The following is a 16908-nucleotide window of genomic DNA, read 5'->3' as shown; positions in this document are numbered from 1 at the left end:
TGGCTAAAAGAGTTCATTGACAGAGCCGTGGCCCTTGCAACGGAGAGATTATGAAACCAAGCACCCCTAGTAAATAATAAGCAAACTATCAGTTGGCCCTCAAGTTATTTGCATCAATGAAAAACATTAGAACTTGAGAAGATTTTTCTCCCATGGAGAACAGGCTCAACAGAGCTGTGGGACAATATCATTCAGATGCATTAGCAGAGGTGTAGCACTACAGGCATAAGTTGCTGCTCCATGCCCTGGCCACATGTTTTCCCTCTGCATGATACCTCTGAATATATTCACTCTTTCCATGGAGAAGAGTTGCATTTATGTAAGAATGGCTTCCAGGTTTATGGAAGACATGTTCTTCTGTTTTTTCATTATTGTTATTTCATTAAAAGCCTTTACCTACAACTAATTATATATTTTGACTAATTATATATTTGTATCTATATATATATATGTATTTATATATATGCATATATAGATACATATGTGTGTGTATGTGTAGGGATTTGGGGACTTTTATGACCCACAAAATTACTGAAACTTGGGAGTAGCTATCTAGGGGCTCAGGATTGAAGGAACCCCTAAGACCTAATGGAATATCAAACAACTCTGATTCCTTTGAAAATAACAAGCATTTATCACCTGCCCTTTGAAACACTGGATGAGAGCAATAAATCTATTCTTCCTGTATATTATATTTGTTTTGTTGCCATAATACACCCATACAATATCTGACTGATGTGACTTCCAAACAGTCAGTACACATAGCTTATTTATATACTTCAAACATTTTTCCCTTCATGTTAAGCTCTCTTCAAATAAGGACTTCTTAGACCATTGCTAAACACTGCTTCTGATTTGCCTGTATTTAATTCGCTTCTCAAAAAGAGCTTATTGGCCATTTAATCCTTTTATACACCAAGGTTCTGATAAGAATGGGAGCTCCTGCTTGGGAGTCCAATTGCAGCATGTATATATGTGTGTGTGTGTGTGTGTGTGTGTGTGTGTGTGTGTGTGTATGTGTGTATACATACACACACACACACACACACACATATATATATATATACACATGTACATTTAAATGGAATATATTATTATATTATTCTCATCTTTTTCCGATGGAATTCAGATAGAAACAGTACTAAGAAAAATTGCTATCCTACTGTTATTCAACTATATTGAATATTATGAGGATGGTCCCAAAGGTGAATAATTATGACTGCTTTGTGTATTTTCAAAATATTGGGATATAAGCTCATCTTCTGTAGGCCCACTGAAAGCATCTTCGCGACACCTCCCGGCAGCAAACAGGGTGACAGAGATGATATGTACTTCATTATGTTCCCATATGACTTCAATTTATTCTGTATATATTTTTCTCTATTTTGAACATTTAAATTTGACAATTTGGAGGCTATGAGTATTTGAAAAAGTGACATTTCTTAAAATATTGTTCTTGATTTTTTATGGATCAGTGCTATGTCCTGGCTAACTTGGGCAATAGATTTTTCTCTGATAGCTCTTGTTTCTGTAATTTATTTGATCACTTCTCAAGGATATTTTGGCATTTGTAATTGTAATAAAGGGATTATAGTAGGGAAAACCAAAAGAAATCAGTGAGATTGTGAGCAGTGGAGTAATGGTTTCAAAGGTTCAGATAGATCTCAAGTAGTCTGATGACTGAGAAAAGCACAATTAAGAGTTGATTGGTAATCTTGGTGAGAGAGATTTATGTTTAAAGGTGGAACTGACAGATTACAAAGAACTTTAAAGAAAGTAGGAGAAATATTGGACACAAAGTCGTGACAGAACCTTGATTCTCATATCTAGAACGAGTTGTACACCACATGAACATAAAAGGGTTAGTATGGCCCTACGTGAAATCATAATGAGAGATAAGAGAACAATAACTCTTATTATACAGAAATAAATGGGTGTGGCACTTGGATAACATAATTAACATCTCCTACTTGGGGAGTTAGGAACACTTCATTATTTGCTGACCCAGAGACCTTCCTAGAGTTCCAGGGGGCTTTCCTCTCTTCTCTCTCTCTCTCTCTCTCTCTCTCTCTCTCTCTCTCTCTCTCTCCCTCTCCCTCTCCTTCTCTCTCTCTCTCATTTTAATCTTGCTCTGAAACCAAAGTCCCATAATACCATTACCTATTCCATATCATAAGCATTTATAATCAGCATGTTCCAAATAGAGCTGATTATCCCTCAGAAAATCTCTCCCTCTACCAAATATCACCATTTTTGTTGAGGGCCCTACCCTTTTTATAGTCACCCAGGTATATAACTTAGAAAACGTTCTTGATTCCTTACTAACTTTATTATTCTGTATTTCAAGTCTACTAAATTTCCAAATTTGTCTATCCTATCTTTATAATATCTTGCACATCTACCTCTTTTCACTGTACATACAGCCTCTTTCCTGGTTCAGGCCCTCCTTACCCCTCACCTGGGCTAAAGGAATTTTCTCCTAATTGGTCTCCTTTTCTAGTCTCTCTCCTTTCCAATCCATCCTCCACATAGCTGCCAAATTGATATGTCTGAAACACAGATCTGACAGTCAGTGATACACTCAAAATTATTTAGTGGCTCCCTATTGCAAGTAGGATAAAATATAAAACTTTCAGCCTGTTTTTTAAAACTCCTAAATAATCTTGATCCTGAATACCTTTCTGTTTTTATTTTATGTTCTTCCTCTTCATTCACTCTGATTAAAGACTTGCTATCCATTCCTCATGCATAACATTCTGTCCTGGTCTCTTTCCCTGTGTATAGATGATAGGTTGCGTCTTGAACAGACACCTTCATTATTCCTGCTTCGTAGAATCCCTGCTTAGGCAAAAAATAATTCAGATACTGCTGTTTAAGTAAGATCTTTCTTCATCTCATTCAACAGCACATCTTTCCTTTCAATATCTTTATAGATTAATTTCATTTCTTTACTTATATGTAAGAATGTTGTATCTCAATAGAAAGGCAAGGTCCTGAGGGCAAGGAATGTTGATTTTTTTTTTTGGTCTTTATGTCCCTGGTGTTCATAATAATACCTTATATATTATAGTTGCTTAAGTTTGTCAGAATGAAATAAATTCCCTCTGGGGAAGACACAAGTCTGTTCAACCCACATTTAACCCTTACTCGTGATTTGGGCCCAATGTCACCCTGTTTTGGGGTATAAAGGAAAGCACGGAAACTGCATTCTGGACCCTTATGGTGACCCCCAAAATATTCCCATTACCAAATTTTCCTCAGACCTTTAAAAAGGAAGCTAAGGAGGCTATTGTGTATTGAATAATTTCAGGGTGTGTAGGAAAGTGCCAGTAGAAAGACATAAGTAGTTTACTAATAAAACTTGAAGTACTGGAACTTCTTAGCCCAATCTATAACACCCTTTACAGCCACACTCTGGGCTGTCTGTGAACTTTGCTTCCTCTTGTCAGAACATTCCTTAATAACCTAGGCTCTAATGTGACATGGGAGATTAGTCATCTGTGAAGAAATAAAATCTGTGCTTCAGGGAATCTGTTTGGGAAAGCAGACTAAATGAAGTCATGATGAACTTTAGCAGAACTGGTCACGGCCTTTTCTCTATTATATAATTCTACTTCAGTTTAGTTTAACAAAAATATTCTACAAAGAACAGTTTACCCAGGTTTAGTTATCAATGAAGGCGTCAGCTGGGTACGCAGCTAGGAGATAAGTTTCTTGGCTCCATGACACAACATCAACCAATCTCTCTAATTGGGAATGCCTAATACAATGTTACCAAAGTTGAGAGAAATCTGTCCCAAAGTCCCATTTGTCTGGTGTCAATCAACACCAAACATAATGCACTGCCTGTAGTAGGTGCTTTATAAAAGCTTGTTGGCTAAATGGGCACAAGTTTTCTATAGAAGGGATAGAGAAATATATGTATTACTATCAAACTAATTTTTTGCAAGTACCTGTGGAATGATGTAAAATGAACAGAATATGTCTTTATAAGACATTCATCAACCGTATGACCTTGGGCAGATTGACTCCTATGAGCCTAGGTTTCTCCATCTGTAAAATTAAATAATACTACTACTCACCTTATAGGACTGTGAACAGTATTTTGTTAACAGATAAGTCTTATGGTAATATTACTTGCTACTACTGTTATATCTGCTGGGAATTTTAATGTACATTTTCTCCTTTGAAATACAAAACAAAAATCCAGTGTGGTTCTATTATTATTATTTCTATCATATCTATTATTACCTTAGCTTATAGGTGAGAAACCTGAGGCCAAAGGAATTGAAGTCACTTGCCCAGGATGGTCCCACTAGTGCTTGACAGAGCTCAGTAGAGATGCCTAGGGCTCCTGACTCCTAGCACAGTGATGATTCTACTTGGTTCTGTTGCCTCCCCAGTGAAACTAACTATCTCTCTTTCATTGTGGCACAGGGCAACAGCAGCCTTCAATGCCAGTAGTGGATACTGAATATGGAAAAGTCCAAGGCAAACAAGTGAGACTGCAAGGATTTGACATACCTGTCAATCTTTTTCTGGGTGTCCCTTTTGCCAAACCTCCTCTTGGACCCTTGAGATTCACCCCACCACAGCCTCCTGAGCCTTGGGAGTATGTGAAGAACACCACTACATACCCACCCCTGTAAGCTATCAGTCTTCAGATTCTTCTTGGGAAGGGAGGGATTGAGATGGAGAAGAACATGAAGAAGCATGTTCTTGTTCTTGTATTAGTTTCTAGTCAAACCCTCAGAATCCTTCATTTTGTCCCCACTACCCTAGAAAATATTCCTACTTCTTTTTGTTTTCAACCAGAGGTTGGAGGGTTTGTTGGAGAACCTCTCAGATTTTCACAGTGGGCTGCTCCTGAGCTATGAAGTAATTCAGTTATTCTGAGAACTTCAGGCAACTTTAGTAAATAATTGACCTGCTGTATTTGCCAAACCTGGATAGATGCTCCTTGCACTAGTTTCTTTGCTTACTTATATTCAAATTAATCCCTGAGCACACATTACCTAGCAGGACTGTAAGTGCCCTCTGCCTTCATTGCTCAGTCATGCCAGGGCCACACATAGTCATAAAGCAGGCTCTTTAGTGCCTTTAAATGTCCCAGTGTATATAAAGCAAGTGGTTTGGAGGACAAAAAACTTAGAATTATAATTAGGATTCTAGCTCTGATTCTGCTACTTCAGAGCTGTGCAGTCCTGGGCCTGTGACTCAACCTCTCCGCTTTCTCATTTCTGTAGGGGGATGACATGACTACTCTATTTACCCCACAATTTTGGTGTGTAAATGAGATGAGGCGATGACTTCTTGTTATAGCACATCTAATAGCTATAACAAAGTGTTTGGGACATCTGAAACATGCATTGTGGTAGAATGAGGAGGGTACAGAGAGTGAGTGCCAAGCATATTCTCATTGGGGTCTGAAGGAGCAGCTCTAGGGACCCAATTATGCATCTGACTGTCTCTGCAGATACTCCAATGTTTCACTAGGCAGAATGAATTTTAGACTCTCTACCCTAATATAAATCTCCCCTTTTCTGTTCTGTTATTCCCAAGACCAGTGAATATTTTATTCACAGTGACACAGAAATGATAGAGACTCCAAATATTATTTTTGACAAGTGAGAAAACTGAGGCCCAGTGTGGATAAGTCCAAAGTCAAACAGAAAGTTAGTGGGTCATTTAGGAACTGAAAGAAAATGAAAGAAATAGGTCAAACCTTCACTAGTAGTGAAGCTGTGACCAGGGTGGAGGAGTCAGAGGACCTGAGTTGCAATCTTGTTTCTAATGCTTATTTCCTCTGTGACCATTGATAGGATATTTTCCCTCTCCGAGCTTCAGTTTCCTCATTTCTAAAATGCAAGTCTTTGACTAGGTGATTTCTAAGGACCCTACCAGGTTTAAAACTGCTGAATGATCCTATGGCGAAAAATAAGCTTTCCTAAGATGCAGCTGAAAAGAAATGATTTTCACATGTTTTTTTGACCAGGTGCCCCCAGGATATAGTTGTGTCACAGACACTCTCTAGCCTTTTCTCCATACGGAACGAAAACTTTTCAATGACATCTTCTGAAGATTGTTTGTACCTAAATATTTATACTCCATCTGACCTGACAATGAAGACCAAGTTACCGGTAAGAAGCCTAGTGCTACATTTGGCTATGACTTTGGAGTTGGTAGTCATAATTCCTTCTATCTACAGCACAAGACAACAGGGAAGCAGCCCTTGGTCTAGAGGGGCTAGCAATGCTTTGATATCCTGTTCCTAGTGGTCAGACTCTATGACTTTAGAAAGTCTTTTAGTTTTGCCTAATGCACCTGTTAACACAGTACTTGGTACACACTAGGCTGTTAAGTAAGGACATTCCTTCCTCTATCTTCCTCCTTTCAAGATTCCTTGGGGTTCAGTTCTGTTCTCTAGGACCAAGCAGCTGTGGGCAGATATTTGAAGACAGCGACCATGATCCCCCTGAGCCTGCTTTAGCTAAGCTAATCATCTTATACCTTTAGTTAATCCTCATGTGGAGAATATTGAGTCCTCTAATCACCCAGGTTTCTCTCATTTAATCCAGCTACATTATTTCCAAGTTAGAAAGACCTTAGAAGTTATCTAAGGTAATGCATAGCTACATAGGAATCTTCTCTATAATGTACCAGACAAATAGTCATCCATCCTCTGCTTGAAGACTTCTCTCTACTAATCAAGGACATTTTACAGAGGGACAGCTTTATTTGTTAGGAAACTTTTTCTTCCATAGATCTGGAATGTATTTCTCTACAAACTTCTCTCAGTTTTCTTAGTGTAGCCCTATGAACTGAAGATAACAAACCTGATCCCTTTTCTCCATGAAAACTTTTCTAATACATAAATTCAGCTGTCATGTCCCACCCTACCCTTCTCAAATCCTTAGTTGCTTCAACTGATTTAAATGATGTTAAATGTACCACTTTTTCTAACCACTAAAATTGGCTTCTCCAAATCAATCAGGTGGATTGAGGGAGCACTTTGTTCTGTGGTATTTTTTTTTTCTTTTTGATGTTTTAAATCAGTGAGTCAAACTCAAATAAAAATGGGTTGCAGCTGCTTGATTTAGCAAACCACAAACTAACACTATCTATGTTGTATTATAGATTTAGCTATTTCGTTAAACATTTCCAAATTATATTTTAATCTGGTTCAGGCCATACTCAGGAGTTTTGGGGGCCACATGCAGCCCTCCACTTAACACCTCTGCTAAATCATTCTAAGTGGTGATATCAAGGAAAAGAATCAGCATAGGGATGTAATTAGGATGCCTTCAAGGCTTCCACTACTATCCTGCAGCCTCACTGTGCCCCAGCTTTTCATCTTGAAGCCTCCTTGTTGACTTGTAATTCATACATCAGAAGCATCCTCTATCCCTGAGTTCTCTGCCTGTGATGGATGGCTCCTCCCAGAGCCTCATTTAAGGATGCCACACCAGCCATGTCTCATTCCTTTCCATGCTGCACTTAGGACTTTCTCTACCTTTCCCCATCATAAAATGGTACTTTTCTTTCTCTCCCTATCCAATCCACTTTTTACCCTTCTTTTTATGTTAAGAGGGAACAGATTTGTTTTGCTTTAGTGACTAGATGGTGTTTCCTGAGAAATCCCAATACCCTCGTACTGGGTCCATGCTCTAGTAACATAACAGTAGAATCTAGATATAGAAGGGAACTTAAGAGGACATTTAGTTTAATCCCCTCATTTTACACATGAGAAAACTGAAGCCAAGAGGAAGAATGTCAGTTGCCCAAAGTCATACAGATAGTAAATGGCCAAGCTGGCATCTAAACCCAGGTTTTCTTATTTTAAAGCTAGTGTTTGGGTGTTTGTTTACACTGTTATACTCTCCCCCTCTCTAATAGTCAAAAACTGAATGAATGTCAGAATAACAGCATGGAGGCCACAGTCATATGCAGCATTCCTGACAGTAACATAGTGTCCTGTCTGTATGCTTGACTTAATCTATTCTCTTTTCCTTCCTAATTGTTGGTTAATGGATAATGAAAAGCCTGACCAAATTAACCTTTGCTTTCAATGAATATGCTTTCTAAGTACTTCTTTGTAAGAGGTTTTCTTAGAAGGAATGGATCTTTTCCCCACTGAACTGTACTTTGAACAAAGCATTGAGGAAAAACCTTTTAAATATTGGGTTTTTCCACAGTACTAGCCTTCACATCAGAAGCCAAAGAGTTTTTATTGTACACAAAACCCTGGCTTGTGAAAGTATTGCTGAGGAAGGCTCTGAAAGGCTGGAGAAAGACTACATCCTCAAAGTGGAGACTCAGGATCTTTCAGGGTGGCCATAGAAGTGACCTGGTGACTGATGGGTATTGATTTTTATAAACTACGTCTTCTGGTTATGGCCTGTACACACATACGAGCATTCAATATTAAGTGATGATGGTGTTCAATGAGTTGTGTATGTATAAATACACTCATAGATACTCACACCGACAATACCCACACATGTGACCACCTATCAGAGATACTGTAGAAAGGATTCCTGCTTACGTACAGGATTTGCATTAAATGTCTTCTGGAGTCCCTCTTGACTCTGACAGTCCAAAAGTCTAGTATTTGCACGAACACTCCTCCATTACAATGTAAGGTCCTTGTAGGCAGGGTCTGTTTTATTTCTACTTGTATTTGCTTTCCTAGGGAAGCTGGTAGGTCACACAGTAGATAGAGTGCTAGGCCTGGAGTCAGGAAGACCTGAGTTCAAATCTGTCCTCAAGCACTTACTAGGTGTGTGCCTCTGAGCAAGTCACACAGCCCTGCTTGCCTTAGTTTCCTCATCTGTAAATGAACTGGAGAAGGAAATGGCAAACTACTCCAGTATCTTTGCCAAGAAACCTCAAACTCGTTCATGAAGAGTCAGCCAAGTCTGAAACGACTGAGCAACAACAACAACAACAAAATCTGCATTTCTAATGATTTTCAAGTGCTTGGCACATAGTGGTACTTAATAAATGCTAATTGATTGACTAAATGGGCCAATTAGGACCAGTTCTGGTGCATACACCAGTAGAGAATCTGTTGTATACTATCATAATGAACAGACATATTTGTGATGGATAAAGACTGAAGTGAGAATATGATGACGCCTTTTAATGTACCTCAATTATCCTTCCTTCTCCTCTTGCTCATTCTGGGTCTACCTCTCTCAGAGTAAACATAGGATCAAAACATCAGAGATGGAAGGGGCCATAAGTATCATTTAGACCAAATCCTTCAATTTACAGATAGATAGAACTTTGGAAAGGAACTAATTTACTTCAAGTCAGAGAAGAAGTTAGTGGTTGAGCCAGATGCATATCTCAGGACTCCTGATTCCTCATTTGGTTCTCTTTCCACTATACCAAATCAAAAATTCAAATGAAAAAATGTGTTCACCATGTGCCAAGCATTGTACTAAGCACAGGGAATACAAAAACAAGCAGAAAGAAAGTCCCTGCCTTCAAGAAACTTACATCCCAAGGGAAGATGCTAATACATAAAAGAGAGCTGAAAGGGGTGAGCGGTGCCAGTGAGGAGCATGGTATAAGAAGTACTATGAAGATGAAGAAGCAGAGAGAAGAATGAAGGCATGACTGGTGTGGATCTTCTCCTTAAAGCAGAGGTCCTAGGAGAAACAAGTCAATCAGTGGGAGAGGCTCAGGGAGGAGGGTACTTCCAATGTGAAAAGTAGTCCTGGGGTAGAGTGAGCTTCCAGAATGGAGAAGTTTATATGGCTTGGCAGAGTAAGTACCATGAAGATATTAGCAATGTGGCTTGGAGATGAGTGAAGAGCTTACCATTGATCATATGGCCTGGGTCATTTAGAAATTCACTTTCTAAGGTTTCTTTCAACTCTACATTCCTTTGACCAAAACGTTTTTCCCCCTCTCATTCCTCAGGTGATGGTATGGATCCATGGAGGGGGTTTGTACATGGGTGAGGCTTCAACCTATGATGGACTGGCCCTCTCAGCCCTTGAAAATGTGGTAGTGGTATGCATCCAATACCGCTTGGGAATCCTTGGGTTCTTTAGGTAAGATCTGGAGTCTGGTAATTCAACCAACATAAAAAAGAAATGGGAATCTTCTTTTACTACTAGAATCATTGGTATACCCTAGTTCTGAAATTCTCCGATTCTTAGGGCAACTGTTCTTAAGAGGTTCTCAAAATATGTAGTGATATTACCCTATCAGAGAATATTTATATTTCCTGCTTTGCTTTCCCAGAATCAGGCATGTGTATAGGCCTATCAGGATGCTTCTATAATGTAATCTCTTTGAGGTCAAGCACTGTAGTAAGTCCAGTGGCTAATTATTAGTATATAAGTAAGTTTTATGAATATCACTGCCGCCCTACAGTTGGCCATATGTAGCCAGGAATGTAAATGGATATCCAACCAATTCAAAAAGCATGGATTTAAGACCTTTTATGTATTCACTCATTCTCTAAATATTGAGTACTTCATATACATAAATGATGCAATTCAACTAAACAAACATTTATTAAAGTGCCTAATATGTGCATGATTTGGGATGGGAGGAGTAGACAAGATAGGCATGGCAGTCATCTTGCTTCCAAGAAATTTAGAATCTAATTTGGGGTGGGGGAGGTGGAACTAAATAAACACATAGTTATGATATATGGGCAGCTACATGATGCAGTGGATAGAGTACCTGGCCTAGAATCAGGAAGACCTAAGTTCAAACTCATTCTCAGGCACATACTAGTTGTGTCACCCTGGGCAAGTCATTTAATCCTATTTGCTTCAGTTTTCTCATCTGTAAAATGAGCCAGAGAAGGAAATGGCAAAACAATCCAGTATCTTTGCCAAGAAAACCAAAAATGGAATCATGAAGACGTGACTGAACAGCAGCAAATATAATGCAAAGGTGAACAAGATAAATACCAAGGAGAGGTGTAGATAATCATCCTATGAGAAATTTGAGCAGGAAAAGATCCCTTTTAATCTAAGAGGGAAGAGTATCAAGGGACCATTTATTGAGGAATTAGCATCTGCTTTGAGCCCTAAAGCAAAAGAGACACTTAAATATATATTTAAGTGATGTGGTAAAATCTTTCCCTGGCATGGAGGATGACATGAATAAATTCATAGAGATAGGAGAAAACAGGATAAGAAAGTTAGACATAGTAAAATTGAGTTGAACTAAGAGAATATATACCAGATAGTAATTTGAGAAAAGTCTGGCCACGTAGGCTGAAATCAGTTTGTCTTGAGTTTTAAATGCCAGAATTTAATGAACAGAGTATATTGCTTCCTTCAACTCTCACACTAGATCTGGCATAGGGCATTTCTTGATCTCCTGAGCAGCTAATGCCCTTTCACCCCTCCAAAATAAATTTTTTTTGATTTGTATATATTTTGTACTTCTATGTGTCCATATGGTTTTACCAAAAAACAACTTAATTTCTTTGGGAATATGAACTATCTGTTTCTGGTGCCCAGTACATAATAGACAAACACTTATTCTTAGATGATGCATGTCTTTTGGGTACTACATTTTTTCTGCTGGGTGTCATGTTTCCACCTTTTGCTGGACTTAATGATGTCTCTTCCCAGAATCTCCACCATTTTTGTGGTTGCTGGACAGTATATACTTTGCTATCACATGCTGGGCTCGATGTCTTCAGGGCCATCCATTGGGCTCTCTGCTCCTATTTACTACTACTAAGTTCTCTCCCTGACAAGAAGAAATTCTCCTCTGGAGAAGGGCATTTTTTTTTAAAAGATAACATTTTTAAATAATGTTTTTCTAATTATACATAAAAACAATTTTAACATTCTCTTAAAAAACATAAAGAGTCCCAAATTCTTTCCCTTCCTCCCACTCCTCCCCTTCCTTGAGAAGGTAAGCAATTTGATATAGGTTATTTGTGTACAGTCATGGTAAATATATTTTTATATAAGCCATGTTGCAAAAGAAAACACAGACTAAAATACTCCCCCCATACCTCCAAAAAGAGAAAAAATAAAGTTTAAAAAATATGCTTCTATCTTCATTCAGACTCTGTCAATTCTTTCTGTGGAGGTGCACGGACTTTTTCATCATAAGTCCTTTGGAATCATGTCAGATCATTGTATTGCTCAGGATAGCCAAGTAATTTACAATTGATCATGCAGTATTGCTATCACTATGTATGATGTTCTCCTAGTTCTGCTAACTTCACTTTGTATCAGTTCACATAAGTCTTTCTAGGTTTTTTGGAAACCCACCAGCTTGTCATTCCTTAGAGCACCATGGCATTCCAGCACAATCATATGCCATGATTTGTTCAACCATTCCCCAATTGACGGGCATCCTCTCAATTTCCAATTCTTTGCCACCACAAAGAGAGCTGTTATAAATATGGATCCTTTTCCTTTTCTTTGATCTCTTTGAAATACATATCTAGTAGTGGTATTGCTTAATCAAAGGGTATGTACAGTTTTTATAGCCCTTTACTCTCCAGAACCGTTGATTCAGTTCACAACTACCACCAGTATATTAGTGTCCCTACTTTTCCAATCCCCTCCAATAGTTCTCATTTCTTTTTTTCTGTCAGATTACACTATCTGATAGGAAGTACTTCAGAGTTGTTTTAATTTGTATTTCTTTAATCAATAGTGATTTAGAGCATTTTTTCATATGACTATAGATAACTTTGATTTCTTTTTCTGAAAATTGGCTGTTCATATCCTTTGACCATTTGTCAATTTGGGAATGACTCATATTCTTAGGGATTTGATTCAGTTCTCTACATATTTGAGAAATGAGACTTATCAGAGAAACTTGCTATAAAACCTGCCCCGCCCCCCGTTTCCTACTTTCCTTCTAAACATTGCTGCATTTGATTTGTTTGTACAAAACCTTTTAAATTTAATATAATCAAAATTATCCATTTTATTTCCTATAATGTTCTCTCTCTCTTGCTTTGTCTCAAATTCTTCCTTTACATATGGATTTGATGGTTAGATATTCCATGCTTCCCTATTTTGCTTATGGTATCTACCTTGATGTCTTAATCATATATCCTTTTTGACATTATATTGGCAAATGGTGTGAGATGTTGGTTCATATTTAATTTTTGCCAAAAACTGTTTTAAAAGTTTCCTAGACATTTTTGTCACATGGTGAGTCCATGTTCCCAAACACTTGGATTTTGTGTTTATCAAACACTACATTACTATGGTTATTTACTACTGCGTATTGTGTACCTAATCTATTCTACTGTTTCACTATTCTACTTGTTAGCCAGTACCAGACTGTTTTCATGATTATCACTTTACAATACAGTTTGAGATCTGGTACTGGTAGGCCACCTTCTTTCACATTGTTTTTCATTGATTCACTTGATATTCTTTATCTTTTATCATTCCAGATGATTTTTATCATTTTTATTATTTTTTTCTAGCTCTCTATTTTTTTGTTAGTTTGATTAGGATGCCACCGAATATGTAAAGTAGTTTGGGGAGAATTTTCATTTTGATTATTTTGGCTTAGCCTACCCATGAATAATTAATTTCTTCAATTGTTTAAAACTGACTTTAATTGAGTGAAAAGTGTTTTACAATTGCATTCATATAATCCACAAGTTTATCTTGGCAAGTAGATTCACAAGTATTTGGCTGCAGTTATTTTAAATGGACTTTATCTTTCTATCTCTTCCTGCTGCACTTTGTTAGTAATTATTTCAACTAATTTTTTAGTTGATTCTCTAGGATTCTCTAAGTATACTCTCATGTTATCTGCAAAATATTGTAGTTTTGTTTCCTCAGTGCATATTCTATTTTTTTAAATTTATTTTTCTTCTCTAGTTGCTATGGCTAGCATTTCTGCTATGATATTAAATGATGATGTCAATAATGGGCATCTCCTTAACCCCTGATTTTATTGGGAAGGCTTCTAGTTTATCCCTATTACAAATAGCATTTGCTGGTAGGTTTTGATAGATGCTATTTATATTATGAGGAAAGCTCCATTTATTTCTATGCTTTCCTTTTTTAATAGGAATGAATATTGTATTTTGCCAAAAGTTTTTTTTTCTGCATCTACTAAGATAATTATATGATTTCTGTTCTTTTTGTTATTGATATGGTGAATTATGCTGATAGTTTTTCTAATATTGAACCAGCCCTGCATTCCTAGTATAAATCTCCCACTCCGCCATCATAGTGTTTGATCTTTGTGATATATTGCTGTAATCTTCTTGCTAGTATACTAGTATACATATATAATATATATATATATATATATATATATATATATATATCATAAATATTCATTAGGGAAATTGTCTAGAGTTTTCTTTCTCTGTTTTTGCTCTTCCTAGTTTAGTTCTCAGCACCATATTTGTGTTGTAAAAGAAGTTTGGTTGGACTCCTTTGCCTATTTTTCCAAATAGTTTATGTATCAATGGAATTAATTATTCTTTAAATATTTGGTAGAATTCAACTTTGAATACATCTGGTTCTGGGAGTATTTTTTTTCCTTAGGGAGCTCATTTATGGCTTGCTTACTTTATTTTTCTAAGACGCTTTTTAAAGATACTTATTTAAGTATTTCTTCTGTTAATCTGAGCAATTCATATTCTTGTAAATTTTCATCTATTTCTCCTAGATTGTCAGATTTATTGGCATTAATTGGGCAAAATAGCTTCTAATAACTTCTTTAATTTCATTTTCATTGGTTATGAATTCACCCTTTTCATTTTTGATGCTTTCACTCACCTTCTTTAAGTATATAGCTACTGAGTCAATGAGCATCCACACTTAGCCAATCAAAACACTAAGAATATGCCCAGGCTAATATTAATTCTCTGATTATGGGTCAAGGAGTCAATTACCCCCCTCCTTTATCTTTTCTGGAGCAGCTTTGCAGCCCATTATTCTAGACAATATGCCATGAAGTTACCAAATTATCTATAATATATTTCCATTATATCCCTGAATGGGATACTGTGTTTTACCAACCCATTTCATGGACTCTGTCCAAAACAGTCACAGGACTGATGTGGAGGCTCGATGGATGAAAACTCCATGCTCTGAAGAGCCTATTTGATTGAAGAAAAGATATGCATGGAATATGAAGGCAAAACAAAAGGTTATGTGAACCACTTGGAGCGCACTCTTTCCATTTATTCAAAAATGAAGTTAATCCTATTTTGTTCGCCTCTGCCAAGTCTAAACATGCTACCTTCCTACTAAAACTGTACATTAAGTATCAATAAGAATTGACAACAAAAATATGTAAACAAAAAAGACTATCAACAACAACAAAAATGCTAATTGATAAGTGGAGAGCATAAAGTAAACAAATTCTTAGTTGTTGGAATTCAAAGGAAGGAAAAATCATTATGGGTTTTGGCATCCATGCTTCTTGGAAGAGGTAGGATATAAATTTGGTCTTTTCAGAGAGGCAGAGAAGATTTGATCTCACCCTCACAATACTTACATCTAATGAGACAAGTGGAACTACACAAAAATAACAATGTGGAAGGTTGATCTGGATTCACCACAAATATGTAGGCTTGGTATTATACCTTATTAACAATTATTCCTCATAGTAGCAGCTAGAATTTTCAGTGCTTTACCTATGCTATTGGGCCTCTCAACAACTTCATTATGTAGGTACTAGTATTATCCACATTTTACATATTAGGAAAATGAGGCTCAGGGAGATTGTTTTTTGATCCATTATGACATAGTTATGTATTATCACAAGTCAGATTTGAACCTAGCACTCTCCTGACTACCACCAGCCCAGTACACTTTCCACTACACTATACCATGCTGCATTCAATTTCATGATCCTAACTGACCCCTCTCCAGGATTTATTTCGTTTTCTGACAGTCACTCTCTTTTTTTAATCCATCTCTCTCCTCTCCCCTTTTCTCCCCTCCTCTCCTCTTCTCTCCACTCTTGTAGCACTGGAGATGAACATGCTCGAGGGAACTGGGGTTATTTAGACCAAGTGGCGGCACTCCGCTGGGTCCAGAAGAACATTGGGAACTTTGGAGGAGACCCAACCTTGGTGACCATCTTTGGAGAGTCAGCAGGAGGTTTTAGTGTTTCAGCACTGGTGAGTTTTCAGGGTGCCAGGCTTTTATTGAGGAAGGTACATCCAATGAATCTTAGCAAAGAGTGGGAGCCCTAGAAATGGGCAAAATTGACCATGACTCAAGATTCTGATTATACATAGCTAATAACGAATGGGGGTATCAGATGTACTCATTTTCCAAAATGATGTTCTTTTATAATAACAATAGTACAACTCACATTTTTAGAGTTCATTAAAATTGCTTTCCTCACAGCACACTCTCAATTAGGTAATATAAGCATTATAGTTCTAGTTTTATAGATGAGGAAACTGAGGTTCAGATAGATGAAGTGGCTGTCATCTCACTGTCATGAATTATATTAGTTTGGACTTTAGCCCATCTCCAGATTCCAATTCCAGTCCTCTTTCTATGCATGCAACATACAATAAATTGTTGAAAGTATTATGAAAATCTACACAATGTTTCCCTAAGGTATCCCAACTTAACCTTATAAAGCGAGCAGGAGAACTATTATGTCTGCCAGCAACAGCTTGAGGTGAAATAAAGCAGTCTAGAATGGTAATCCAATCTTTTAGTGACCTTTTCTTGCCCCTGCTATCAGCAGCCTTCTCTCTCTAATCTTCAGTTTCTATATACTAACTCCTTCCTTACTGCTTACAAAAATTACCACATGACCCTGTATCCTAAAAACAAGTCTCTCACTTGATCCCACCATCTCCGAAAACTATCATCCTATAATCTCTTCCTCTTCTCAGCTTGAAAAACTTCTTTATTTGATGCTTTTGATTTCTCTCCTCTCACTATATACTAAGGTCTTCCA

At 37.3% G+C, this 16908-nt stretch overlaps 1 protein-coding gene across 1 annotated transcript in view; it reads left to right on the top strand.

Annotated features, from left to right (window-relative positions):
• The window catches only part of LOC118841852 (liver carboxylesterase 1-like), a 72099-nt gene that overhangs the window by 17325 nt on the left and 37866 nt on the right, over window positions 1-16908 (top strand). The window contains exons 2-5 of the mRNA XM_036749516.1: window positions 4438-4645; window positions 5996-6140; window positions 9931-10064; window positions 15955-16108. Coding sequence (XP_036605411.1) covers window positions 4438-4645; window positions 5996-6140; window positions 9931-10064; window positions 15955-16108 — 641 coding nt within the window. The remainder of the gene's footprint in view (window positions 1-4437; window positions 4646-5995; window positions 6141-9930; window positions 10065-15954; window positions 16109-16908) is intronic.

Source organism: Trichosurus vulpecula, chromosome 3 (genome assembly GCF_011100635.1).
Source record: "Trichosurus vulpecula isolate mTriVul1 chromosome 3, mTriVul1.pri, whole genome shotgun sequence".
Taxonomy (NCBI): Eukaryota; Metazoa; Chordata; class Mammalia; order Diprotodontia; family Phalangeridae; genus Trichosurus; species Trichosurus vulpecula.
The sequence above is the reverse complement of the archived record's forward strand: the minus strand, read 5'-3'. Positions and strand labels throughout refer to the sequence as shown.